The sequence below is a fragment of the Haliotis rufescens genome, unplaced genomic scaffold (assembly GCF_023055435.1).
Source record: "Haliotis rufescens isolate VD_foot unplaced genomic scaffold, xgHalRufe1.0.p SCAF_29, whole genome shotgun sequence".
Classification (NCBI taxonomy): domain Eukaryota; kingdom Metazoa; phylum Mollusca; class Gastropoda; order Lepetellida; family Haliotidae; genus Haliotis; species Haliotis rufescens.
Genome location: NW_025963990.1, coordinates 3986913 through 4014565, shown reverse-complemented (window position 1 = coordinate 4014565; position 27653 = coordinate 3986913). Strand labels below are relative to the sequence as shown.

At 39.0% G+C, this 27653-nt stretch overlaps 2 protein-coding genes across 4 annotated transcripts; one reads left to right on the top strand and one right to left on the bottom strand.

Moving 5' to 3' along the window:
• Positions 1-503: 503 nt before the first annotated feature.
• Positions 504-21103, bottom strand: LOC124144422 (type-1 angiotensin II receptor-associated protein-like). Of its 3 annotated transcripts, none has more exons than XM_046513804.2 (8): positions 20921-21103; positions 20635-20669; positions 16531-16645; positions 15420-15498; positions 13704-13755; positions 12952-13076; positions 10361-10384; positions 504-5061 (listed from the first exon to the last, which is right to left on the bottom strand). In XM_046513804.2, exons 1-8 carry the CDS (start codon positions 20948-20950, stop codon positions 4955-4957), a joined length of 567 nt encoding a protein of 188 aa, XP_046369760.2. In that variant the 5' UTR covers positions 20951-21103; the 3' UTR covers positions 504-4954. The 3 variants fall into 3 exon arrangements, with proteins under 3 accessions (XP_046369760.2, XP_046369761.2, XP_046369762.2); XM_046513805.2 differs by lacking the exon at positions 10361-10384 and adding an exon at positions 10207-10224; XM_046513806.2 differs by lacking the exon at positions 10361-10384.
• A 178-nt stretch (positions 21104-21281) lies between these two features.
• Positions 21282-24800, top strand: LOC124144420. The gene is made up of 3 exons (XM_046513802.2): positions 21282-21327; positions 23203-23284; positions 23819-24800. The coding sequence occupies exons 2-3, from the start codon at positions 23215-23217 to the stop codon at positions 24424-24426; spliced, it is 678 nt and encodes a 225-aa protein (XP_046369758.2). The 5' UTR covers positions 21282-21327; positions 23203-23214; the 3' UTR covers positions 24427-24800.
• Positions 24801-27653: the final 2853 nt, after the last annotated feature.

Here is a 27653-nt window from a genome sequence, read left to right as displayed (position 1 = left end):
ACAATGTGTGAAGTCCTTTTCTTGCAATATTGCTTCATTCTCGCAAAAATTAATAACAGATGGGGGTTGAATATTTGTACCACTTCACATTGTTCCAAGACTGGCAAAGAAGGGATTCAAACCCAATGACAAGTGGAACAAGATTGAGTTGTTGCAACAAAGACCTCTTAGCTACATGGCCATTACAGTCGGTTTGTTGTTTAACGCTGCACTCAGCAATAATCCAGCTATATGACGGCGGTCTGTAAATAATCGAGTCTGGACCAGACAATCCAGTGATCAATATCATGAGCATTGATCCGTGAAATTGGGATCGATGACGTATCAACCAAGTCAGCGACCCTGACCACCCGATCCCGTTAGCTTTTGCGACAAGCATGGGTTGCTGAAGACCTATTCTACCCCAGAAGGCCATTACAGAATAACAATAGTCATATGAAAGAAATCGGGTGTTCTTTACCTTTTTTTGAGTGGTATACATCTAAGCATGACAAGACAACATCTGAAGTTGTGAAAGTATTTACTTCATGTACACAAATGGAATGAAAAACATGCACAGATGAAATCATATCTCAGTAATGGTGGCATACCCTTGCAAACAATCTGTAAAAGAGTTTAAGTTGTAGCAAAATTCTACTCAAATTTCCACTGCGTGAGTAAATAAATCTTAAATATTGGAATCATGACATGAAAGAATATCAATCATCTTGAAAACAGATCTCCATCACCCATGCTGACACATTAGGCTCTGACAAATAATGAAAAACACCAAAATAGAAACTACTGACCTCAAAATACATGAAAATGTGAAAAAGTGCAACTAAGCAAGTCTTAGGCCTAACTTCAGACGGAAGCCTAAATTTGACAGTATTTGCATATATAAAGACAGCTCGATCACCCAGTCACCATTCTTATTACTGAATAATTTCAACATTTCACGCCTACCTTTAAAGATTTTCCTTAAAAATTTGACCACAAAGTCATCCTTGAATATTTTGCAAAATGTGCTGCTTATATTATATATTATATATATTCCCGCCCCAATTATCAAAGCTCATGCTACCACAAAGACATTTCTGACTATCATGCAGTGACACCTCTCAAACTATCGCCAAGACTATATGAAATGAATTTTGGATAAATTGAGGAATCAATTATATATATATATATATATATATATACTTATTTATACATAATATATCAATGCGCTGTACATTGGTGATTGGTATATATTGCACTAGTGGAGACGTGGTGTAAAAATATCACAAATAATATATACACGAACATGAAGGCACGTGATGCAGGATGGATGCATATGAGAACACAAGATAGAAGCTCTGAGAGAGCCAGAAATCATGGTAACAGGATTACCATGTTCTCCATTAAACATCAATAATAATAATAATAATAGAAACAAAAACAGGAATAAAAGGATTCAGACACTATAATAGCTATTGGCAGTTTTAAGGAGGTCAAAATAATGATAATCATATGTTTTCTTTTTATTTACTTTTGTTTATTGTTTATCGCCACACTCGCAATATTACAGCTTTATTTACTTTTGTTTATTGTTTATCGCCACACTCGCAATATTACAGCTTTATTTACTTTTGTTTATTGTTTATCGCCACACTCGCAATATTACAGCTTTATTTACTTTTGTTTACTGTTTATCGCCACACTCAGCAATATTACAGCTATATGATGGCGGCCTGTAAATAATCTAGTCTGGACCAGACAATCCAGTGACCAATACTTCGAGCAACAATCCACACAACAATGACACGAAATCAGCCATGTCACTGATCCATTAGGTTACCTCTCACAGGTTCCTGGGGACCTATCCTTACCTGGAATTATCCACAGGTTTTTTATTATTTATTTACCATGTTTACAGAAACAAAGGTACAAAAAGTCTGCCTTCCTCTAAACATTAGACCTGTCCACTACAGGCTACACAGCATCTAGATGTCTACTACAAGTACTATCGCGTACATAGAGACAAATGCAATAACTGCTATTAACTATATTAAACTTAATAAACTCAACACACAACTTATATGTCTACAATTTGTAGAATCTTGAAAATCTTGAATCTTTCATGTCTATACTGTTACAGAATAATAATAATAATAATAATACTTGTTTTACGCCACAGACAGCAGCCTGTACATAACTGAACCTGATACATACAAACCAGTGATTGATATCATGAGCAGCATGCCAAGCTATCAGGGAACATTGAAACAAGTCCCAACAGCCAGTCCAAGTTAATCACGTCAATAATTTCCATTACATAACATGTACATAATAAACCAGAGTAAACAAGCCACTATAAATGTACTGAGTTTCATTTTATTTATGAAATGATTATCCAGTGGAATGAACTGGTCCCAGTCGATGCTGTCGGATAGAATTGATCCGTTTTTGGGATAGCTGATACATAGATTATCGCAAACAAAAACAAACCCGTAAAAAATAGCAGCAATAGAAAAATGTTTAGTCCTCTAGTCTTTACAATGATAACATATAGCAAAGCCCTTCAAAAGGCAAATTTCTACTATATTACCTTAATCATAAGGACAATAGGACTAGTGCCAGTTTTGAATGCTGTAATAGCACAGGTCAAATGAAAAGAGACATTGGCAACCAATGCTACAGAAAAACCTTCGTTCAGAAATGGTGTCTGCAACACAGAAGAAGATTAGATCGCTGTCCTAACAAACAACATGAACCAATCTAATTTAACAAAAGTCAACAAAAGATACAACCATCAAACTATCCATGGTCTCATATAAAAAAAATATACTGTAATTCAAAACATGCATTAACATACAGAGAACAAACAACGGCACCCAGTGTCCGAAATAAGTGACTGCCCGCGGCTGGTCTTTTGTCTGTCGGGCTACATATTCTCCTCCACCTGCCCGACTCTCTTTCATATAATTTTAAGACTACTAAGTTATTTAGTTTCATCATAACTCCTTATAGATTGTCAAGTAATTGTTTGCATTATTTCAACTGACTCAAGACGCGATTTATCTCTAAGGCTGGCGATGTTTCAAAATTAATAATGTATGAATGCGGGCAGGTAACTTTGAAGAGGGGCAGGTAACTTTGAAGAGGGGAAGGTAACTTTATACATCCCTTTTGAGAATTCACCTCGCTAATTACAAATAGAAGGTTTTCCTTAGGATTACCATATTTGACTTAATAAGCGCCCCGCTCTAATAAGCGCCCATGGCAACATTTGCTGATATATTGGCTAGTGAACTATCCCAATTATCACCCCTTCCAATTGATCAATGTAGACAAGACTTATTTATTCGCGTATGATACGCACTCGTGTGTTATATGCACCCTTAATTATGGGCCATTAAATTCGGGAAAAATATATCTGTCGTACATAAACATTTCAGGCTGTCAGCATAAACCACAAAATTTATCTTTCAACTCTGTTTTTTCCCCCAAAATAATATTCTAATAAGAGCCCCCTATTTTTAATTTTGAGAGCACCCTGGGCGCTTATTACGTTGAATACAGTACTGATAATTAGCGACAAAAAAGAAACTTTGATTCTATCATTTCGTCAAACATGTGTACACTAAACTTGACAAGGAAACAAATAAGTGTTTAATAAAACAGCCAATACTGCTTATGCACCATCTACATGAACCTGTAGTGAGTGAGCGAGTGAGTATGGTTTTACACCGCTGTTAGCAATATTCCAGCAATATCACGGTGGGGGACACCAGAAATGGGCTTCACACATTGTACCCATGTCGGGAATCGAATCCGGGTCTTCGGCGTGACGAGCGAACGCTTTAACCACTAGGCTACCCGACCGCCCCACATGAACCTGTAAATGTAGAACATATGAAGCAAAACGCAGAACAATAATGTGGATATATTAATTGTTATATTCTAACTGCAACTTCACACTAGGTGACACAATAATACAGTTTGACAGATGGAATGATGCGGAATATTGCAGTTACCATGGTAACTTCATTGGAATGGTCATCCAAACAATGATTCAAATATATCATATATAGATATATTTGAAATAAATGTCATTTGTATTTATTGCCCAAAAAGATGTTTTCCTGAAATCTGAATTTCCATATCATTCCTACAAATGGTAGTGAATACTAATACCAATGGTATCAATATTATCTTAACAGCCGTATATTTCAATAGTACCAGTTACATTAAACATGTTCGATAGTCCCCCAAAATATTTAAAAACTAAAACAGCCAAAAGCCTACTGTGGACTTTCACACAGTATGAAATGTAATCCTTTAAACCCTAATTTTGAACTGTTTGTGTGCTAGCTTAAAGGGACAGCACGTCGACAGTTCTGTGTATTATCAAATCATGCATGAAATCATTTCCGTCACATGCTCTTCAAATAGGAAACAAAAAACAATAGAGCTCCGAACGGTGAAGCCGACAACGCAAGCACTGCAAAGAGTTAACTGGCTTCAGTCTTGTTTTTTATTAGAGGCAAACTGAAGAGAAAACTCATGTTTTTTTCTTACGGCTGATTTACAAAATACTGATTGCCACCTTGCATAGATTTGAAGCCAGTGTTTATCAAAGCCTCAAACGTATGAAGCCAATGACAAAGTTCCTTGCAGGCTTGTTGAATACCTGTCACATCGTCACATCTTACACAGTCCATTCGTGTGTTTTCATCTGTTTCATTTTGGACGGGTCTTCATGTCTAAATAAACATACGTCATGAAATGTTTAACTTACATTGAGAAAATATCCTAAAACGTGAAAAGCTGATTCCATTTAAGCATATATCTGTCATTGATGTCCTGTCCCTTTAAAACCTCGTACTCAACACAAATCTTGGACAGATACAATTGTTTGATTTAAATACACACAAAACACACAGCTGTTATTTTGTCAATGTCTACCAACTGCATCCTCCTCGACGATGCTCTACTGCTGCAGCGGTGGTTTGTCCATCGTATCGTGGCCAGTGGCTGTTTCCACGTTATTTCGGTACGGTGATGGATGGTCAATATTTTCATAGCCACCAGGGGGAGCTGCAACAGACAAAATTTAAATTTCATTGGAATTAAATTTTCACTTCACTTCATGCAACATGAAATCAAGTTTATAAAATACGCACCGGAATCATACATTCCTAGCTTGACAACTGAGTAGCAGATGCTCCAACCAATAGACTATGGAGATGGTACAATAGTCTTTTGTATCTTCTTGGCTTTTAGCAATACAGCAACAAGGAGATACACTCTGAGTGAGTGAGTTAAGTTTAACACCAATTGAGCGGTATTTCAGTTATCTAGTCAAGTCAGCTTGATCTGTGAGGGAAGCCTGAAGTGAGGCAGGTTTTAGGTGTGGTGTGAAACCGACATTTCCAATATGGCTGCCCAGTGGCCATGTCTAAACTTGCATCTGCATTCAGTGAGCAGCTTATGGAATCATTGCTGAGGTTTCAAGGAGATGTGACACAGTAAAACAGTTTTAATGAATGTCAAAGATGACTCTTTGGTCAAACCATAAATATTTAACTATCGTATAATATTGTATTCCTCATACCACATACCGTATTCTACGTAGTAAGCGGCCCGCTCTAATAAGCACCCAAGGCTAGTGAACAATCCCAATTAGCACCCTTTCCGACTGATCAATGTACACAAGACTTATTTATTCGTGTATGATATGCACTCGTGTGTTATATTCACCCTTAATTATGGGCAATCAAATTCATCAAATTATCTATCGTTATAATAAGCACAGATTCTTCTTTTATATCATTTCAGGCTGTCAGTATAAACCACAAAATTTACAATCTTTCAACTCTGTTTTTTATCTCACCAAAATTATATTCTAATAAGAGCCCCCTATTACTAATTTTGAGAGCGCCCTGGGCGCTTGATACGTTGAATACGGTACTTGCTGCAAATATAATTTTATTATGACCCATGCAAAAATGACTGAGTTATGGGCCACAAAGACATTTTGACATGTTTAAAATCAGCTGTGTATTCTGTGTAATCTTTAGAGACCATAGCTGGGAATATTCAAGCAAAGATTCAGCATCACCACATGATCACAGGCCTTCTAGTTTCAGAGACAGCGAAATGTAAACTTTAAAGACAGACAGACATGTTATGAAATACGCTCCCTTTGCTTTCAGAAAGTCAGGTGAGCTAAAACATAGATGGAAATTTAAATACTGTAAATCTAGAAATTAACGTCAGCGGGAATTAAATGCGAAATTTGCGAGTGGTCTTTGCTTGCATGAATTAACTTCGCATTTATGTCTCCAAATGACAATCAACAATAAGACGGCCTCCGTGCACACTTTGGATAGCGGAAATACCAACTTGAATATAAACACAAACATGGTTTATTGAGCAGCAGTTGTAACAAGTATATAACAATGTCATTCAACGAATAGGAATTACACAATGGGCATCTAGTGAGTTATCACTGCTATGGTCAAAAGTTCTACCCACTCGTGTCAACCTTGTTGACACCTTCTCCACATACCAATCAGTGAACTGTTGTTGGTTCAATTATTTAATGCCTTTGAAAATCCTTAATGCCAGTCAACAGAGTAAACATATAAACTGTGTGTTGTTTTTAAGAAAACACTGTTTATTGTTATTACGGAGATGTTTTACTATTGGTGTTTGATTGGATTAAGGTCAGGATATGTATCATTCCACTGGGGATGGGGTCGGGGAGTCGTATTTTTGGCTAGGGGTCAGCAGTCATATTGATTTGGAGATGAATTAATTTCCAGATTTACAGTATCAATTTATTGTGGCCTAGATAAAGTACATGAGTGAGTGAGTGAGTTGGGTTTAACGCCGCCTTTAACAAAATTCCAGTTATATCGCGGCGTGTCAGCTTAATGTGGGAGGAAAGCCCCAAGTGATGCAGGTCTCAGACATTTACCACTTTGGTGAAACCCACGAGCATGGGTATGGTGCTGACAAACCTAGAAACATAATCGGGGCAAACCGGGATTCGAAACCCACTATCATAGGTTTCTGGCATGCCCCAGGGACGCAACTCTGCACAGCGAATCGCGGCGCCTTAGACATAAAGTACATGATGTTAAGCAGATAGAATAGAGCACAGTTGGTTTGATGTTTAACGCCGCACTCAGCAATATAACAGCTATATGACGGCGGTCTGTAAATAATCGAGTCTGGACCAGACAATTCAGTGATTGACATTATGAGCATTGACCCACTTAATTGGGATCGATGACATGCATCAACCAAGTCAGCAAGTCTGACCGCCCGATCCCGTTAGTCGCCTTTTACGACAAGCATAGTCGCCTTTTACGGCAAGCATGGGTTGCTGAAGACCTATTCTACGAATAGAGCATGGTAAATTGTGAAGTATTGAACTACAATAAAGGAAAAGAAATTTTCTACTCTACAGTGAAACATGTTTGAACTGCATAACTCCACGCCTGTACAGGTGATGCAGCAATGAATTGACAGTAACAGATGGTGCAAGCATAGCAAAGTCAAGCAGAGGGATAGTGTCAAAAGTCCAAATTGCATTTCTGAACTAATGTTGAAAGAATCTAATCTAAACACCTTTTCATTTTCTAATTAAATAATATCCAAATTAATTTCATAATGTACCAAAAGTAGCCTAGAAACTATCAGATAAAGTACCAAATTTATCATGTTTATTAAAAATATGTTTGGAAATGTCTAACATGGCACCAAATTATTTCACTAGAAAAACACCTCAGTTATTGATTCCCGTACATAGGACAAAATGTAGCATTGACTGCTGTCATGATTGTGTGATAACTGCTCAACTCAAATGGTTTTTGAACTCACATGTTAAAGTTTATCTATTGTCAAGTAGTGCTGCCTAAATCAGAGGAAGCAAAATTAAACTTAAGTATTGTGTTTCCAGTCCCAGACAAAATTTGCAGTAAAATTTACGAAAAATTCTGTGGTAATTTTTTTTATAAATCTGCCGCTAAATATGCATATCCTGCAGTAAATTCTGCAACAAAAACAACCATTTCTCTGTCAAAAATGAATACAAACACATAATAAAGTAAATAGTGTTACTGATATTATTTATCGTTAGATATAAACATAGATCATGAAGTCATAATACCACAAAAATGCTTAAAACAGAATTATATATTACAAATTTCATTTTATTGTCGATTCTAATTTTGTATATTTGAATAACATGTTATACAGAAAATCTTTGGGCATCATTCGAGGGGAAAATTTGATAGAAAAGCTTAAAAATAATGAAAATTAGTGTATTGACTGATAAGAAAAGGAAAATTCTGGGATTTTTCTGCAATAAGTTAAATTTTCTGCAAATCTCTCAGCGATCACGGAAACACAGAATTCGTCTGGGACTGTGATTCTTACAGGAAGGTGAATATGGAGTATCGATGGCATCACTGCAGTGTAGCTTTCTTGCAGGACTTCCTAGCCATGAAGATAAGGTAAATGGCACGGGAATGCTTTAACCACTAAGCTACCCCATTGCCCCTAGCACACAGAGTTATTCAGGAGATAACCCTACTGTTTCTAATGTACAACTAGGATAACTGTAGATTTAACTTCTTTGATAGGCATTATCCATACATTCTTATCCTTACTATGTAGATTTAACAGTGCTAAATTGAATTTGGAACCAACGCTCAGCGTGAGGTTGCAAATGTTAAACACTGATACTTGCCCTTAAACAAAGTCTGTTGCTGCATATCGTGGTATGCAAACAATTTTCTTTTTTACGACTGTAGTTAATCTGTCATCAGGTGTTCTTTAACTTCTTTTGCACAGTATATATGAATCATATGCTCAAACATTGGTTTTTTTACATCATAAAACTTCACTTGCATATAAAACAGCACTGAAAGTACACAGCACAGCAACCTTGTAAGCGAAAGTGAAGAAAGTGGGAATTGAATTGCGGGGTGAGCAAGTGGCCACCTTAACTGGTGAAGTAGGCACAAGGAAAAAAATGGAACCTGGTGGCGTGAGAAGTAGTATAGGAAAAAAGCTGTTTGACCAGAATGTGAGATTGGATTGCTACATGAAAGAGGACTGTAACTTGAGATGTGATTGTCTTTTCATATTGGATGGTCACACGAGATTCAATTCACATGTGTGATTGGTGTGTACTCATTGGTGAGATATGATTGACACGAGATGGGATTGTCATGTGATATATGATCGATTGACACAAGATGGGGTTGTCATGTGACATATGATTGACATAAGATGGGGTTGTCATGTGATATATGATTGACACAAGTTGGGATTGTCATGTGATATATGATTGAAACAAGATGGGATTGCTATGTGATATATGATTGACACGAGATGGCGATTGTCATGTAATATATGATTGACACAAGATGGGGTTGTCATGTGATATATGATTAACACAAGATGGGGTTGCCAGGTGATATATGATTGACACAAGTTGGGATTGTCATGTGATATATGATTGAAACAAGATGGGATTGCTATGTGATATATGATTGACACGAGATGGCGATTGTCATGTTATATATGATTGACACAAGATTGGTTGTCATGTAATATATGATTGACACAAGATGGGTTGCCAGGTGATATATGATTGACACAAGATGGGGTTGCCAGGTGACATATGATTGACACAAGGTGGGTTGCCATGTGATATATGATTGACACAAGATGGGTTGCCAGGTGATATGATTGACACAAGATGGGTTGCTAGGTGATATGATTGACACAAGATGGGTTGCTAGGTGATATGATTGACACAAGATGGGTTGCTAGGTGATATATGATTGACACAAGATGGGTTGCCAGGTGATATATGATTGACACAAGGTGGGTTGCCATGTGATATATGATTGACACAAGATGGGTTGCCAGGTGATATATGATTGACACAAGGTGGGTTGCCATGTGATATATGATTGACACAAGATGGGTTGCCAGGTGATATATGATTGACACAAGATGGGTTGCCAGGTGATATATGATTGACACAAGATGGGTTGTCATGTGATATATGATTGACACAAGATGGGTTGTCATGTGATATATGATTGACACAAGATGGGTTGCCAGGTGATATATGATTGACACAAGATGGGTTGCCAGGTGATATATGATTGACACAAGATGGGTTGCCAGGTGATATATGATTGACTACATACATACCAGAAGCCCCTGAACCACCTGTAATTATGACAAGTGATGCATTTTCTTTGTGCAAAAACAAAAAAAGGGTATCAAGCAAATGAAACTTGACAAAAAACAAATGAAAATAAACACTTTATCCCCACATCAATAATCAAGTCTCTGTCATACATACTTGTTCCTCCATCGAGATTGCCAGCTGTGGTATACACAAAAACATCATTTTAAACCACTGTACGGCAACTCACTTTTGGGGTAAATATCAATTCATAGATAGGAATACACAATGCCACATTGTACTTTTTTGGGTTGTGTAAGCTCAGGATTTGAACCCACACTCGAGTGAGGCACCTAATCGCCAGCACACAAAGTCAGTGATCTAACCCACTCAGCCACCGAGGTTCCACAAAATGAAAGTCCGACAACTGGTAGTCTAGATCACATACTTTGAGTACCCCTCTGACAAGTGTAAAGTGGCACGGCTCCTATGGCCGAAAGCTATGAAGACAAAATGCCAATTAGAGAGTGGTCAAATGTAAGAAATGTTATATTTGGTATAACACTTTCTAAGTAAAGTACAAATTCTACTACTTTTTCGGGTTGTGTCCCATCCGGGATTCGTACCCACACTGCCAGAGTGAGGCACCTAATCGCCAGCACACACAAGTCAGCAATCTAACCCACTCAGCCACAGAGGCTTCCGCAAAAATGAAAGTTTGAGAACTGGTAGTCTAGATCACATAGTTTGTGTACCCCTCTGATAAGCGTAAATCACACGGCTTCCATGGCTCACTCTGCGATTATGGGTTCGAATACAGGATGGGACTCAACCAGAACTAGATCTAGAATTTGTAATTTACAAAGAAAGTGTTGTCCCAAATATAACATTTGTTAAATTTGACAGTTAACGATAGCTTTTTGGTTTTGTTTGGTTTGTTGTTTAACGTCGCACTCAGCAATATTCCAGCTTTATGATGACGGTCTGTAAATAATCGAGTATGGACTTGACAATTCAGTGATTGACATCATGAGCATCGATCCACGCAATTGGGATTGATGACATGCATCAACCAAGTCAGCAAGCCTGACCATCCGATCACATTAGTCGCCTCTTACGACAAGCATAGTCACCTTTTAAAGCAAGAATAGGTTGCTGAAGACCTATTCTACCCCGGATCTTCACGGGTCTAACGATAGCTTGTTGCATAGATATGATAGAGGCAATGCATCATTCTTAACACAAGGATTTTACTACCGCATCCAAACTTAACCTGAAAAAGAACAACACACTATGGAACACTGTCTCCCACTATCCCCCACTATTCCTCATGTTCCTAGTTGCCTGACTTCAACATGATAAAAATACAGGTGAAATTGCTGGAAATTAAATTACACTTTCAGCGACATATTTTTCAATGAAATTGATTGACTGATTAATTGATTATTGTTTAACTCCACACTCAGCAATATTCCAGCTGTATGATGGCAGTCTGTAAATAAATGAGTCTGGACCAGAAAAACCAGTGATTGACATCATGAGCATCATTCTATGTAATTGGGATACAATGTCATGCATCAACCAAGTCAGCGAGCCTGACCACCCAATCCCGTTAGTCGCCTCTTACGGCAAGCATAGTCACGCCAGGTCGAAAAAATGAAGATAATTTTTTTCTTAAGAAATGTATACTACTTAAAAGTATCAGGTGTTCTTTGACCTCTTTCATATCACAACATTTCACTTCATGTCAATGAGTGAGTGAGTGAGGTTTTACGCGGCTTTTAGCAATATTCCAGCAATATCACGGCGGGTGACACCAGTAATGGGCTTCACACATTGTACCCATGTCGGGAATCGAACCCGGGTTTTCGGCGTGACGAGCGAACGCTTTAACCACTAGGCTACCCGACCGCCCCTTCATGTCATCAGTAGGATTCCTGTTACCATGGTAACCAGTGAAAGAAAACAGGAAATGTCCAAGGATCCTTCACATATTTGGTTAAGGCAATATCACCATCAAGCTCCAAATAATCTTAACAGTAAAACAAGAGACAGGGACTTATCCAAACCTCGTGAACATGATCCGAGGTTGACATTCAGACCTATTTCTGCTAAAAATACCAAAATGGGAATTAAAAGCATGTACTGGGGGAAATTCATGTAAATATAGCTAGAACTAGTGTCATGGCTCGTCAAGGGGACTGATAGTCGGAACAAAAAGAGAGGAACAGGCTTAAGTTCCCATAAATACCGTATTCGACGTAGTAGGCGTCCAGGGCGCTCTCAAAATTGGAAATAGGGGGTTCTTAATAGAATATTACTTTGGTGCAAAAAACAGAGTTGAAAGATAAATTTCGTGGTTTATGCTGACAGTCTGAACTGTTTATATACGACAGATATATTTTTCTAGAATTTAATTGCCCATAATTAAGGGTGCATATAACACACTAGTGTGTATTATACATGAATAAATAAGTCCTGTGTACATTGATGAATCGGAAGGGGTGCTAATTGGGATTGTTCACTTGCCAATATATTAGCAAATATCGCCGTGGGCGCTTATTAGTGCGAGGCGCTTATTACGTCGAATACGGTATACTGATAGCAATGTCAAAATGACATTTTAACTTTCCAAAGTTGCCTGCCAAATGCACTTAGTTTGGAATCCTAGGTAAATCCCTGAAAGATCCCTGAACTTTCATGCTGAATTTCAAACTCTGGTTACTATGGTTACACCTGCAAAAATATAAGAATACTGTTGGACTTACCAAATCCTGGGAAATTGCTGACTCCTGGAATGGTGAACTCGGAGTACTCTCCGCTCCGTGATCGGAGAATCCGGAAGAGAAGAAATCCTGTGACTGGTTTTATTAACAAGTCAACAATGGCCATGCTTGCAGAGGGTTAAGGAAGTAGTGTGAGTGTGTTGTTTATAGCCATCCGGCAATATTCCAGATACATTAAATAATCGAGTCGGGGCCAGACAACCTACTGATTGCCTAATCCCCACAGGGAGACAAGCATGGGATGATGGGGACCTATTCTAACCTGGAATCCCAACAACCCCGAATCCCCACTGGAAAGACAAGAAAAGGTTGCTGGGGACCTATTCTAACCTTTAATCCTCACAGGGAGACAAGCATAGGTTGCTGGGGACCTATTCTAATTGGGAATCCCCACAGAGGAGACACATATAGGTTGCTAGGGACCTATTCTAACTCAGAATCCCCACAGAGGAGACAAGCATAGGTTGCTGGGGACCTATTCTAACTCAGAATCCCCACAGAGGAGACAAGCATAGGTTGCAGGGGGCCTATTCTAACCAAGTATCACCCACGGGGTGGGAGGAGAACACCCCGAACCCTGAGAACACCCTGAGAACACCCCGAGAACACCCTGAGAAAACCCAGAGAACACTGAGAAAACACCCAGAGAACACCCCAAGAACACCCTGAGAACACCCCGAGCACACCCTGAGATCTTCCTGAGAACACCCCGAGAACTTCCAAGCAAAGGATACCCCAAACTGAAGCGGTACTCGTCGATGGTGCCCTGATTTTGAGTGGCACGTGCTGTGGAGGGAAACAGACAGGGCAGTATTATCTCTCTGGCCATACTCCATTGTATTTGCAACTCAACAGAAAAACACAGTCACCCAGTTGCCATAAAATAAAAATGTATTCACCAAAATATTTGATCAGAAACAGGGTCATAAATGTGAGTGAGTGAGTTTGTTGTTTAACACCACACTCTGCAATATTCCAGCAATGTGATGGAGGTCTGTAAAGGATCAAGTCTGGACCAGACAATACAGTGATTGATATCATGAACACGGATCCACACAATTGGGATGCGATGACATGCATCAGCCATGTCAGTCAGTCTGACCACCCGATCCCGTTAGTCGCCTCTAATGACAAGCATGAGTGAGTTGGTTTACTGCCTCTTCAAACACGGTGTCATATGATGTTATATCACGGCTTGTCAGCTTAATGTGGGAGGCAACCCTAAATGGAGGCCGGGTTTTACGTGATGCACAAATGTAAGTCAAGGTAAAACTCTGTGGAGACCAGTGTCCGAAATAACTACCTGCCCGCGGCTGGTACATTTTCTATCGGGCTGCATGAAATTTTCCTCTACCTGACGGAGTTAATTTTAAGACAACTTACGTATTCAGTTTTATAATAACTCCTCAGACTATCAAGTAATCGATAGCATTATTTCAACTGAATCTTATTTTGCGTGATTTTCCAATATCTATGATGTCTGAATGCAGGCAGATAACTTTGAGTGAGTGAGTGAGTTTGGTTTTACGTTGCTTTTAGCAATATTCCAGCAATATCACGGCAGGGGACACAGAAATGGGCTTCACACATTGTACCCATGTCGGGAATCAAACCCAGGTCTTCAGCGTGACAAGCGAACACTTTAACCATAAGGCTACCCAACCGCCCAATATAACTTTGAAGATGGGCAGACTGTCTTGTTGGAGTTTACAGATATTGAGACACATTGTACATTTGAGACATGTTGTACAACTAGCATTGATTTGGTGCTGACAGACCATAGATCTTTGTCAGGGCAAATCTTGGACTATAGGGAAGTCATAATTCAATTATCTCCTGATGTGATACACAATATAATATATATCAAAATACTTAATTCACCACAATTTTGTGTGAATTTTAAAATTTCATTGTCTTTTCCCGACAGACTTTTTAATTCCTCTTCCTTATTGTACATGATCATGTTGATAGTTGATTGGATAGCATAAAATTATTGGCCAATGAAATTGCATGTAACAAGTGTGTTGCAACTCGCTTAACCAGACTGAAATGTGGCTGCATATCGAATATTGATAAAACCCGTCCGAAATGATTGCTAATCGTTTCAAGTAAGAGATGTTGCCCAACAAAATGAGCTTCAATACCCATGTTTGTAATTGTATTTAAAGTTCTATGTGTGAAATATGCAGGATTGAAACATCAATCAATACAGGTACGAGTAAGTGTGTATCACATATCGTACCACCGGAGAATATTATTAATGATATGTATTGATGAAAAGTGACATCCCTTTTGGATGATATAAGAAAACAAATAAAAAAAGAGGATTTGGAAAAACAAATAATTATTTTGTTGCGCCCTTATATTTGTAGAACATGGCAAATACGATAAAACAAAAACAAAAACAAAAATCCACATGACCATGATGACACAACTTCTTAAGTACTTACATAAATCGTATCCCCTGGGTGCATATATCCCCAGCAGTACTATATCTTGTACAACGCTGATGGCGTGCATGATGAGGTACTGGTGGAGAAAGAAAGGTTTTCCGTAAACATCAGATGATTATTACTTGTACATGTTGTAGAGAGTGAGTGAGTGAGTGAGTTGGGTTTAACGCCGCTTTTAACAGTATTCCAGTTATATCACGGCGTGTCAGCTTAATGTGGGAGGAAAGCCCGAAGTGATGCAGGTCTCAAACCTAGAAACATAATCGGGGCGAACCGGGATTCGAACCCACAATCATAGGTTTCTGGCATGCCCAAGGGACGCAACTCTGCACAGCGAATCGCTGCGCCTTAGACGACTTGGCCACCCGTGCCCCTGTTGTAGAGAGACGAATCTGTGTCAAAATTAAAAAATACCAATGTTTGGTTTTGTTGCTTTGTTGTTTAATGCCGCACTCAGCAATATTCCAGCTATATGACGGCAGTCTGTAAATAATCGAGTCCGGACCAAGCAAATCCAGTGATTGATATCATGAGCATCGAAGCACGCAATTGGGATACGATGACATGCATCAACCAAGTCAGAGAGCCTGTCCACCCGATCCCGTTAGTCGCCTCTTACGACAAGCATTGGCGCTTTTCACGGCAAGCATGGATTGCTGAAGACCTCGGATCTTTTGGGTCATTTCCTCAACGAGACGCCTGGACGTATAAAGGCTGCTGTCAGCACTGACATTCAAATACTTTCTGCATTAATTGAGGAATATTTCACAAAAATTTAACACGCAAATGCATTTCATTAATGCTTCTTAATCTGCATTAACAACAAAATAATTCAAATTCTATCAGCAACAACAACAAAAATTCTCATTCTACTTAATTTATTTTGTTGATATATATATTTTTCATCCTTATGAAAGAGAGAAACATTAATCAAGTCTTTGAAAGGCATTTAGAAGTGATACACTAAGGAAGAAAACTTATGGATGTCAACTTCTTTATCATGTTTATTATGTGGAGCACAACGTTTTGGAGTATATGCTTACTCCTTTCCACAGTCTGAAGCATCAGTACCGAGTGTGGCGTTAAACATGTTAAACAACAAACTTACCATCATGACTGGTTCCGGAGATTCAGGGTTGACAATGGCCCAGAAACCAAAAGCTAGGACAAATGCATTGAGGTAGAGGTAAGCTGCTGGCATCAGCGCTCCAGACATTGACCCCCTGAACACAGAAAACATACATGTCAAAGAGGGACAGCTGACCACACCAGTAGGGCCTCCGGTTTTTTTCATCTTTCGATTCATGGGCCTTCCATCCCTACTAAAAAGCAGCCAGTCCAAGAAATAAATTAAACATTTTTTTATTATATCTCCTGCTAGTAATATAGACCCTCTTATACAGCATAAAATGTCGTATATATGTTTCTTGTCTACACCACTGACAGTGATTCAAGAAGGCAGCTTTCATATAAATAAATAAATAAATAAATAAATAAATAAATGACATAGCTATTTATTTTTATTTCGACTGGCCTTGTGTGGAAAAGCTGGTATAAATCTGTAAAACATAAAATTAAATAAGGTGGCCTAAGGTGAGTTTTGTACACAGTCTACCAGTAGTGTAACGATACGGCAATACAGTATTGTATCGCGATACGAGGCTCACAAGGCATAAAATTGATTTTCATACGATTCAAGTCATATTGTTGTAAAAACATGATAATAACAGAAACTGTTCAAGAACCAGCTGACACAGATTCTGTAGTATTTCAAGGTTGGCACTAAATAGCATAACATTCACAGTGCCCTCTAGCCTATATGTTTCTGTCCTACAATATCCCATCTTCACTCTCTGACATTTTCAACCACTGAACTAGCCAAAATGCACTGCTATGTAAAAACAAAGCTCAGATTTGGAATCCTTGAGGTCTAAAACCTATGAAAAGAGCCTTCATTCATGATCCTATGACTTTTGGGGATAAAATTAGGACAAAATCAAACAGGGACTGGCGGCCATCTTGGAATTTGCCAATATGGCGGCCCCAATGAGCAGCGTCTTTGGCACCCTCCAAAAAAAGATTTAGCATGTTCTGATCTACATGTGTGCCAAATTTGATGCTTGTAGACACATCGGCATGAAACTTCCACATTACCATGTGTACATTACTACAACTCATGATCAAAAGAAAGACAAATTTGTACTGCTTTACATGTATTTTATTGAAACTGTAAAACCAGAGCTCCAGATAAGCTTTTGGTGTTCTGGGTACTCAAATTTCTGTTACCCACTAGTTTTTACACATGTGGGTATTTAAGTTAAAAACTTAACAACACTATTCATCTAGTCCCTGCAAACTGGTGTTGTGTGGGTTCAAGAGCTTTATAGGACTAAAAAATACCACGATACTTCCACAAGAAAGTGTGATGGCAAATGATCATGATGTGACTGTCATCGTGGAGTTTGGCAAGGTTGACGGAATGCCCGTTTATAATTTCAAAATAAGTTGCTGATTTGCTAATCGAATACGCAGGGTTACTTCACAATATTTTGATGATACGCACAAGTTTTATTTTTGTAGCTTATCTGTAATGTTCGCTGCGTGTTTGATACACTTGGATTTTATTTTACTGCATATTCCTGCATTTCTGATGCGTATTTTACGCAGATACGCAGCTTATCTGGAGCTCTGAAAACTATGGTAAATCCAATCGAAACTATTGATATTCCTAACTGAAATAGATACTATTGATCAGAAACTGATTTAACAATCGATTTATTAACTTTAAGTGCTTACCAATAGAAATATATCGATATTTCGATTTATCATGACATCCCTACTCCCTAATGGCCTGGACTAGTGAGTGAGTTTGGATTAACACCATTTGAACAGTATTTCAGTTATATCAGTGGTCTCTAAATAATTGAGTCTGGACCAGACAACCCAGTGATTGACATCATGAGCATCGATTCATGCAATTGGGATATAATGACATGTATCAACCAAGTCAGCAAGCCTGACCACCCAATCCCGTTAGTCGCCTCTTACGACATGCATAGTTGCCTTTGACGGCAGTCACGGGTTGCTGAAGACCTATTCTACCCTTCACGGGTCTATATCATACTATTTCAGTTATAACATATCATTTTTAGCATGTTTTGCAGAAAAGCCAAAGTGCTTAGTTTGACATCACTGCATTGAATGCAATGTTAAAATTCAATGTCAAACTACCTCTGAATTAGGGAAACTAAGAACTTTATTTCCCCACTTTTAATAAAAATCTGTCCCAATCTTACCATTTTCCATCCATTGAAATTTATTGGGGAGTTCATTATCAGCCCGATAACACTTTTTGATATTTGTTTTCTTCTTTTTGTTAGAGTGTGGGTAAACAAGTACCTAATATATTCATGATAAAATAAACTATTCATGATCACTACAAAAATATTATATGAAAATATCCTGAAGGATAAATCATTTATTTCCTGTTGCAGTGTAACACATGGTACGTTATCATGGTGATATATAGCATGTATAGCAGGTTGTTTCCTTATATAGATTATTGACCGTTTATCTCTATCCAGGAAAACGACAATAATGTCCATAAGTGTCAATGTCTTATGACACAGTGAATGCTGCGCTATACAAATGCATATATTATTATTATTATTAATGTCGATAAATGTAATGATTAAATAATAATCTTCAGAACACTTTTTTTATTGAATGGTCATTTGAAACTGGATGTTTAACAACTGCAATGTGTTGTACTGAGTTATTTTTATACAGTAACCATGGTAACACAAGGTCACATCGAAGGGTCATAAGGGTCTGATGAAGTATTTGCCATCCTCGATTATCAAGTGTTTTAAATCTCCATTTTATTATAATACATACCCTTGACCATGGCTCTGTTTTGAGTCCAGATCAAATGTCATGATGCCACAAATACTGGCCAAAGCACATTCCACTGTCCTTTCACAGTTGAAACAATCGGATGAGGCCGTAATTTGGAATGTAGATACCGAGCTCGATATAGGGGCTCCCAAAAACAGGAAATTAAATGAATTCGAAGCCACTCCCAACTCGTAGTTGTAGACACAATTTAAGGTGAATTTGTTGACAAACCCGGAATGAATTCGTAGACATTTTTATTTTGGAAATGAAAGAAGATAATTACTCATAATTCCCATCTAAGTCTTTCACTTACCTCGACAACAGTAGTATGGACATGAGGTTCATTCGGTAAGTTGTGGGTGGAGTGAATTACTGTGTTATTCTTATTTGTTTTGATAGGTTTGCAGGATTCTTTGTGACTAATACTATAAATCATCAGGTAAGTATATCCAAATGAGGACAAATGGTGAGTGGGGTGGATTACTGTATTGTTATTTTGTTTTCAGATAATTAGCAGGTAAGTATATCCAAGCTGAGAAGGAAAACTGGTGACTGGAATAAGGGATTCAAGATTAAAGCTGAGAAGGAGATTAATTAGAACTTCCATATCTATCTCTATCAAAGATGACTGGCAGAACTTGCACATCATATCACCATAGGTCATAATGCATCCAGTATTTTTCTTAATTTAAAATTTAAGATTTGAAATATATTTGCTGCGTAATACCAATATTTATATGTAATCAGTAATAAATCATCATTCAGTTCTATTTCTCTATCTGTTTCGTCTACAAGTTCACCATGAATTTTGTCTAAGAGATGAGAGTGTCTACGACTTCTCCATGGCTATGAATTGGTTTGGTTACGAATTCACCTACAGCCCCCTAGGAACCCCACTTTTTTAAGTCAAGGTAAAATCATGTTCTGTCCTAAGTAAGTGATAAGACAGATGGGGATGGCGACATCACTTCAGAAATGAAACTATGGCAGTGAATGAATTTAGGCACAGGACCATGTAACTAACAAAAATAACAAAAACATTCTCAGACAAGTACAATTTTTTGGGAGTTTTTGTATTGCTATAATTATTAGTTACATAGTCCTGTGGTCTAGCTCATAGGAGAATAGAGATACACTGGATAATCGATGATGCAGGTTTGGAATCACTATCATTTTGTCAAGGTAAGACATGTAGGCCTATAGGTCAATACCAAACGTCAGGTCAGATACGTAATGTGTGATTAATGCAAGCAATGAGATTGTTATTGCCTGCTGTGGACAGACATCTGCACTGGTCTACGGTCTTATTACTTACCAAAATGTCAGCACAAAATGGGCGACAAATATAATCTGAAATGGGGAAGAAAATTACATGAGAATTTCGCAATTTACAGATTCAATGACAAAGCATACTTCATTAACATATTTTACAAGACAGCTGTTTTGCGTGGGACCACTGTATACTTAACAAAACTATTGTTACGATGCACTCTATCGGAGCACAACAACAAAATTAGTGTAGTTACATCAGTATATGAAATGACCGAGCACAGGTTGATAGATAATCTTATCGATCACCGAGGAAGCAAACATCCACGCACCTTTAACGTTGTTTGTGGGGCGTTATTCATGGTTAATCCGTTTGCAAGCTTATTGGAAAAGTGAACGATGCGTGGAGATGTTGTTCGCTAAAGTAGACCAGATAACGCTTGTTGATAAGGTTTGTTTTCTGGATCACCGTCACGAGTACCAGTCTCGTGTCTAAAGACAACAAAGGTGAAGGTCGTTCCCTCAAACCATCTACTCCTGTTGTAAAAAGTAATTTCCAAAATCAACTATTGCCTGTTATCTAACATAAATTACTTGGAACCAAGACAATATAATTTTCATTCATTTGATGTTGTATTTTAAGGAATATTCCTTGAAAATGAGTAATGTTATGTAGTTCAGAGCATTGCATTAGAGAGTACTTGAATGAATCAACATGGCCGCGCTCTTGTAGAGAAACGTGAGTAGCCAGGCCAAACTAACAGTTAATCTAGAGGAAACGGCTCACTCTTGAGTTAGCCGGTATTTCCAACACTTTGGCAAGTGGCAGCGTTATGATAGATATTGAGGCGAACTAGATCTAGACTAAACACTAACGAAGCCAGATAGGAATGTCCCTCTCAGGTCACACACTGGCCTATCACCCGCAGTTAGGTTAAGGCGTCATTCGTCATTTTATAACATTAAATGATTAATGTTCCAGGGTGTGGAGATTCCGGGTTACGAATTGGCAAACTGTGCTTGGTATAAGAAAAATGGATCCGGTGGCTGGGATCAGTGACATGGTTGCTGTTATGTTTTTGCCTCATTTTTATAAACAACAAGATCATACAGCTTGGGTACCATCTTTACTTCTTGACAAGCTTACAGGAGTGAAATCGAGAGTGCGACATTACTCTAAGCCAACCGCGAAAGGCCATGTGATGATGTGGAAGTAATTAGCATTCACAACAAATCAAACTAGCATGACTAAGCTTGGCCAGACTAAGAAGTAATTAGTTAATTAGCATGATTAGACAACACTTTATGGGACCACAGGCACTATCACAATAATTACGTTCTTGTGACCAGTATTTCAGTGTTTACATTTCTTGTACAAATGAGCAGAAGCCACTTTTTCTGCAAAACTTGATTTACTTATATGGAGTTAGTTATCTCATCTCTTTTTGAAAAGTAATCCTAAAACTAACCTGAAGTGGAGACTTACCCGAAGGGTTGCAAAAGGGTGTTTGATCAGTAAAGGGTCACCAACCCTTTGCAGGGTTCAATTTAAGGAACTTGATTAAACTTGCACCAGGTGCATGTTGACATGAAAAGCTAGTTGCACCAAACCAAACCAGGTTGCACCCTGGTCACATGTATTTAACCAAGTTGTGACATAGATGCTTAAACTATTAAAATCCTAGATCTCAGAAAACAGTGTCATGGATTAATCATAACACAGGGATTGGTGATGTGGTATGGTACCTATATCTTGGAGGTATTGAGTGTGTTCAAAGATCGATGTTGAGTGGACAAGTAAGGGTTAGTCAGACACAAATATTGAAATTGTTTGACGTTCTTTCTTTTTTTAATAATAGGTTGCATTGGTGCATGTTTTACATGTATATAGTTAAATCAAGCCCTACTACTGATCATAAAGTGGTGCTTGATCCGAACATGCTGAAAGGGGATCTCAGGGCTGAGGATAGAATTGGGGTTTAACCTACCCTTGCCCTAATACAACCAACCTTAAGGAAGAGACATGCAAGATCACTGAACATGCTGAAAAGGGATCTCAGGGCTGAGGATAGAATTGGGGTTTAACCTACCCTTGCCCTAATACAACCAACCTTAAGGAAGAGACATGCAAGATCACTGAACATGCTGAAAAGGGATCTCAGGGCTGAGGATAGAATTGGGGTTTAACCTACCCTTGCCCTAATACAACCAACCTTAAGGAAGAGACATGCAAGATCACTGAACATGCTGAAAAGGGATCTCAGGGCTGAGGATAGAATTGGGGTTTAACCTACCCTTGCCCCAACACAACCAACCTTAAGGAAGAGACATGCAAGATCACTGAACATGCTGAAAAGGGATCTCAGGGCTGAGGATAGAATTGGGGTTTAACCTACCCTTGCCCTAACACAACCGACCTTAAGGAAGAGACACGCAAGATCACTGAACATGCTGAAGCAAAGTCACCGCCAGAGCCAATTAGCAAGAGTTAGTTGTGCCTGGTAAACTGCAGTTTTGTCAAGCTAATGTTTTTCAAATGCACCAAACATGCTAAAACAGCAAACAAATAATGTTTTAATATATCATTTGTCACATATATCTTTTCCTGTTTCAGTAACTTGTGAAAATGGCTGCATTACGTTCAGTATCAAGTGTTTATCGACTTGGACAGTCCCTACAACGCCTTTCTGTCACAGGTCAGACTTTTTTCTTCTATAATGTCATTGTGACCCACCTATGCACCAAACAGTGCTAGCTATGATGTGTGAAGGCACAGGTTGCCTGTTCGTCTAAAGTGTTAGAATTCGCAATGCAGTGTTTTCCTAGGCTTGATACGAACTTATGATTATGGATGGGCCTTACTTTCAGAATCACACTCCTTATGTTTCAAGGTTTGTCAGCACCATATCCATTGACTTTTATGTTTCTGGTCCCTGTCCACATCATTTTCAACCTGCTGCATCAAGATTCTTATATATGCGGGGGGGGGGGGGGGGGGGTAAAAACAGTGAAATGTGAAAGTTGGTCTCTGCCTCTCGTAAATATTAAGACAGCAGCAGCCACCATTTTATTTTATATGTATCATTTTATGTTTTTAATTCATTTTTGGTGAAAAATTGTGGCCAGAAATGTGCACTGAAGGACAATCAATAAAAAATAACAGAAAATAAACTGTGACATTCCCAAGATGAAGAAACAGTTTTGATAATCATAAATGTTCCATGTTTCAGATAACCTTCAAGGTTTTATACGATGCATTGGATCTCAGGGAGCAGTCAGTGATCGTCTCCATAAGAAACCCAGTCTCCATGGACACATTCAAACAATGATTTCTCCCCAGCAGTCAGTTACAGAGCATTTACCCTTCAAGCTTCACAATAAGACACCAGAAAAAGAATACATTTGTCCATCACGGCTAGGCCTTACACAACCTGCTGTGGCAATACTGGATCAGTCTATTTCTAAACAAGGGGTGCTAGACTGCCCCACTCTTCCTCAAGCTTTGCGAGATGTCATTGCTCCAGAAGGAGAGATCAAGGTCATCTACGACCCACACTCCCATAAGGCACCAGCGAAGGAAGCAAAGCACATTCTGAAAATAAGGAGGAGGAAAATGAACCGGCATTTGTTGAAAAAGTTTCGTAAACGGATGTTGTTTACATTGAGAAAACAAAGGAAAGATCTGAGGAGGAAGAAAGTGAAGATATTTCGGGAAGAGCTGCGCATGATCACGAAGAGTGGGGAGGACTTTGATGCTATGGCGCATGTTCGTAGTGAGCTTGAAATAGCTCGGAGAGGAGGGTTTTATATTGAAATATTACCTAAGGACTCAAGTTGAGATGAATGCTGTGAGGTGCTGTAATGTTTCACTGAAGTATTGTTGCATCGCGATACTTTGTTCCACAATAGAGTATAAGACCATGTATATCATGGAAATCAAAGGATATTTTATTATTTATGATAAATGATAAAGTTCATCGTTATTAGTTTTACTGGCCAAAGTACAAAGTTTTGTATTTTGTGAGCCTCAGGTTAGTCCTAATGGTTTCCCATATTGTATTGTATCATCCTGACATGCGTTGTATCACCTTGACGTGTCTTGGTACAGCCCTAGTGCTATTCAAATGATGAGTGTAAACAAGATTAGCTTGACTTGGAAAATGGTTCTGTTACCACGGTTCCAAAATGAAATAAAGGAATGTGTGATGCAAACGCTGTTTTTGTTTGTTTCTCTCTGCAAATGATGCTCATGATGTCAATCACTGGATTGTCTGGTCTAGACTCGATTATTTACAAATCACCATCATACAGCTGGAATATTGCTCAGTGCGGTGTTAAACAACAAACAAACAAACAAACAAACACAAAACTCTGTGGATCAGAACAATCAGAAACATTAGGGAAGTTAGGGAACTTTCAATTGGGTGGAAATAGTTCCCGAGTTGGCTGAAATTGAAGTGTTTTCAGCTTAGTCGTCATAAGCCAGTTGAGTAAAACGCTTCACATATCAGTCCCAGGCCCGTGAAGATCTGGAGTAGAATAGGCCTTCAGCAACCCATGCTTGCCGTAATAGAAAACTAACCATTCGCTGTCCCCACCACCCCCTCAAATAATGAGGCTTGGGTGGTCATATAGATGAGGGGCGGTCGGGTAGCCTAGTGGTTAAAGCGTTAGCTCGTTACGCCGAAGACCCGGGTTCGATTCCCGACATGGGTACAATATGTGAAGCCCATTTCTGGTGACCCCTGCCATGATATTGCTGGAATATTGCTAAAAGCGGCGTAAAACCATACTCACTCACTCATATAGATGATGTCAACTCAGTTGGAATATTGCTGACTGAAGTGTAAAACAATATTCACTCACATGTTTTGGTTTCAAGATCAGTGGTCAGGCTGTTCATATAAGATAGGTCTAAGATGGACTTTTGTATGAAATATGTAGGGTAAATTTGCACACCAAGCATGAACTTCACTCAAGAATCAAACCATGTTCTTCAGTGTGATGAGCGATCACACTACAGTGATACGACCCATGACCGCCTCCGTGGTCTAGTGGTAGAGCGTCCGCCCGGAGAGCCGAAGGTCCAGGGTTCAATCCCCGGCCATGTCATACCAAAAGACTTTAAATGATGGTACTTGTTGTTACCTTGTCTGGCACTCGGCATTAAGGGGCTAAAACAAGGACTGGTCGGCTCGGAGTCAGTATACTGTGTCTCAGTGGGGTATTCATGTTAAATAGCACTATAAATCGGCATTAGTCCGGACTAGTACAAGCAGCCACACAAACACATACACGTGCATGCACTTCACTATATAAGTGCAATAATCTTGGACGCGACGTTAAACCCCATTTCACCTCACCTCACCTCATATAAGATACGTCTAAGATGGACTTTTGTATGAAATATGTCAGGTAAATTTGCACACCAAGCATGAACTTCACTCAAGAATCAAACCATGTTCTTCAGTGTGATGAGCGATCCATGAAATCCGGGGTAGAATAGGTCTGTTCTTTTCTGTTTGAGTTTGTTTTATCACTTCAAACTACTTTGTGTGGGTTTTTGTTTTTGGTTTTGTTTCAATTCTGAGTACAAGCACTGTTTCCACGTCCATTTTGTCACCTGACTTGCAACTAGGACTGATGACTGAACACTGTTGGGGTCGTAACATAGATAATACCACCTGTGAAAATCCAGGGATAGAATAAGGTCTTCAGCAACTCATGGTTGCCGTAAAAGTGTCACTATGCTTGTCGTAAGAGGCGACTATGCTTGTCCTAAGAGGCGACTAACGGGATCAGGTGGTCAGGCTCGCTGACTTGGTTGATGCATGTCATCATATCCCAATTTTGTGGATCGATGCTCATGATGTCAATCACTGGATAGTCTGGTCCAGACTCGAGTATTTACAGACCGTGGTCATATAGCTGGAATATTGCAGTGCAGCGTTAAACAACAAACAAACAAACAAACATACCCATGTTTGTAAATGATTACAAATGAGGATTAGAAGGTCACAATGGCCTCTAAACTCATGGTACTTGCGTATGATACTCCGATGGTGTAGATCGTTGCTCATAATATCAATTGGTGGTTTGTCTGGCATGCACTTCATTATTTACAGACTGCTGTCATATATCATCATATGACTGGAATATTGCTGAGTGTGAAGTTCAACAAACAAAATGCGATTATGTCAATTGTCCAGATAACAGTAGTTTGCCTGCCATAGCTGACAAGGTAATAAATAGGACCAAAGAGCAGAGAGGGTAATTTCTTGTGTCCATTTAATCATGGTTGCATCAAGTGTGAGTTTGATGTCAAGAAGAGGTCCCGAATACCAATTGTGTTGCACGAGCAGATTAATATGAACATCAGGTAGTTCGGGTGACTTACTATAATCATCATACCAGGGGCGGTCGGGTAGCCTAGTGGTTAAAGGTTAGCTCGTCACGCCGGGTTCGAATCCCGACATGGGTACAATGTGTGAAGCCTATTTCTAGTGTCCCCGCCATGATAGTGCTGGAATGTTGCTAAAAGTGGCGTAAAACCACACACTCCCTCACTCACTCACCATGACTGCATGTGTTGTAAACAGGGTATTCACTGCTGTGTTTAGGGCTGGGACGGGTAACTCAGGTACTCGGGTCGGGTGGGTACTGAGTAGGACCCGGGTACCCACAGGACTACCTGGACCCGTGGTTAGTCATGTGATATATTGTTTCATGACAAAAATTATCTAGAACTCTATGGTTACACTACAAGTCACTAATGTTGCCATCTCATTTTGACTATGCATCCATTCCTTCTGACTTTTCATATGGTTGACTAAAGATAAAACTTCAGACAACTTCAGTGTATGCATGAACAGATCGTTTTATACGAGTATCTAAATATGCCCAATCGGACATTTGGACTCTGAGACCTACAGTGGGTACCCGGGTAGGGGCAGGTAATAGGGGGTCAGGTACCCGGGTAGGGGCGGGTAATAGGGGGGCGGGTACCCGGGTAGGGTTGGGTAATAGGGGGTCAGGTACCCGGGTAGGGTCGGGTAATAGGGGGGC

Coding starts and splice junctions, on each gene's coding strand:
- LOC124144422 (XM_046513804.2), bottom strand. CDS start 20,950: ATGAATAACGCCCCACAAACAACGTTAAAG. Junction 20,670..20,920: donor CCCCACAAACAACGTTAAAG/GTGCGTGGATGT, acceptor TCCCCATTTCAG/ATTATATTTGTCGCCCATTT. Junction 10,385..12,951: donor CAGCAATTTCCCAGGATTTG/GTAAGTCCAACA, acceptor TGTATACCACAG/CTGGCAATCTCGATGGAGGA.
- LOC124144420 (XM_046513802.2), top strand. CDS start 23,215: ATGGCTGCATTACGTTCAGTATCAAGTGTTTATCGACTTGGACAGTCC. Junction 23,285..23,818: donor ACAACGCCTTTCTGTCACAG/GTCAGACTTTTT, acceptor TCCATGTTTCAG/ATAACCTTCAAGGTTTTATA.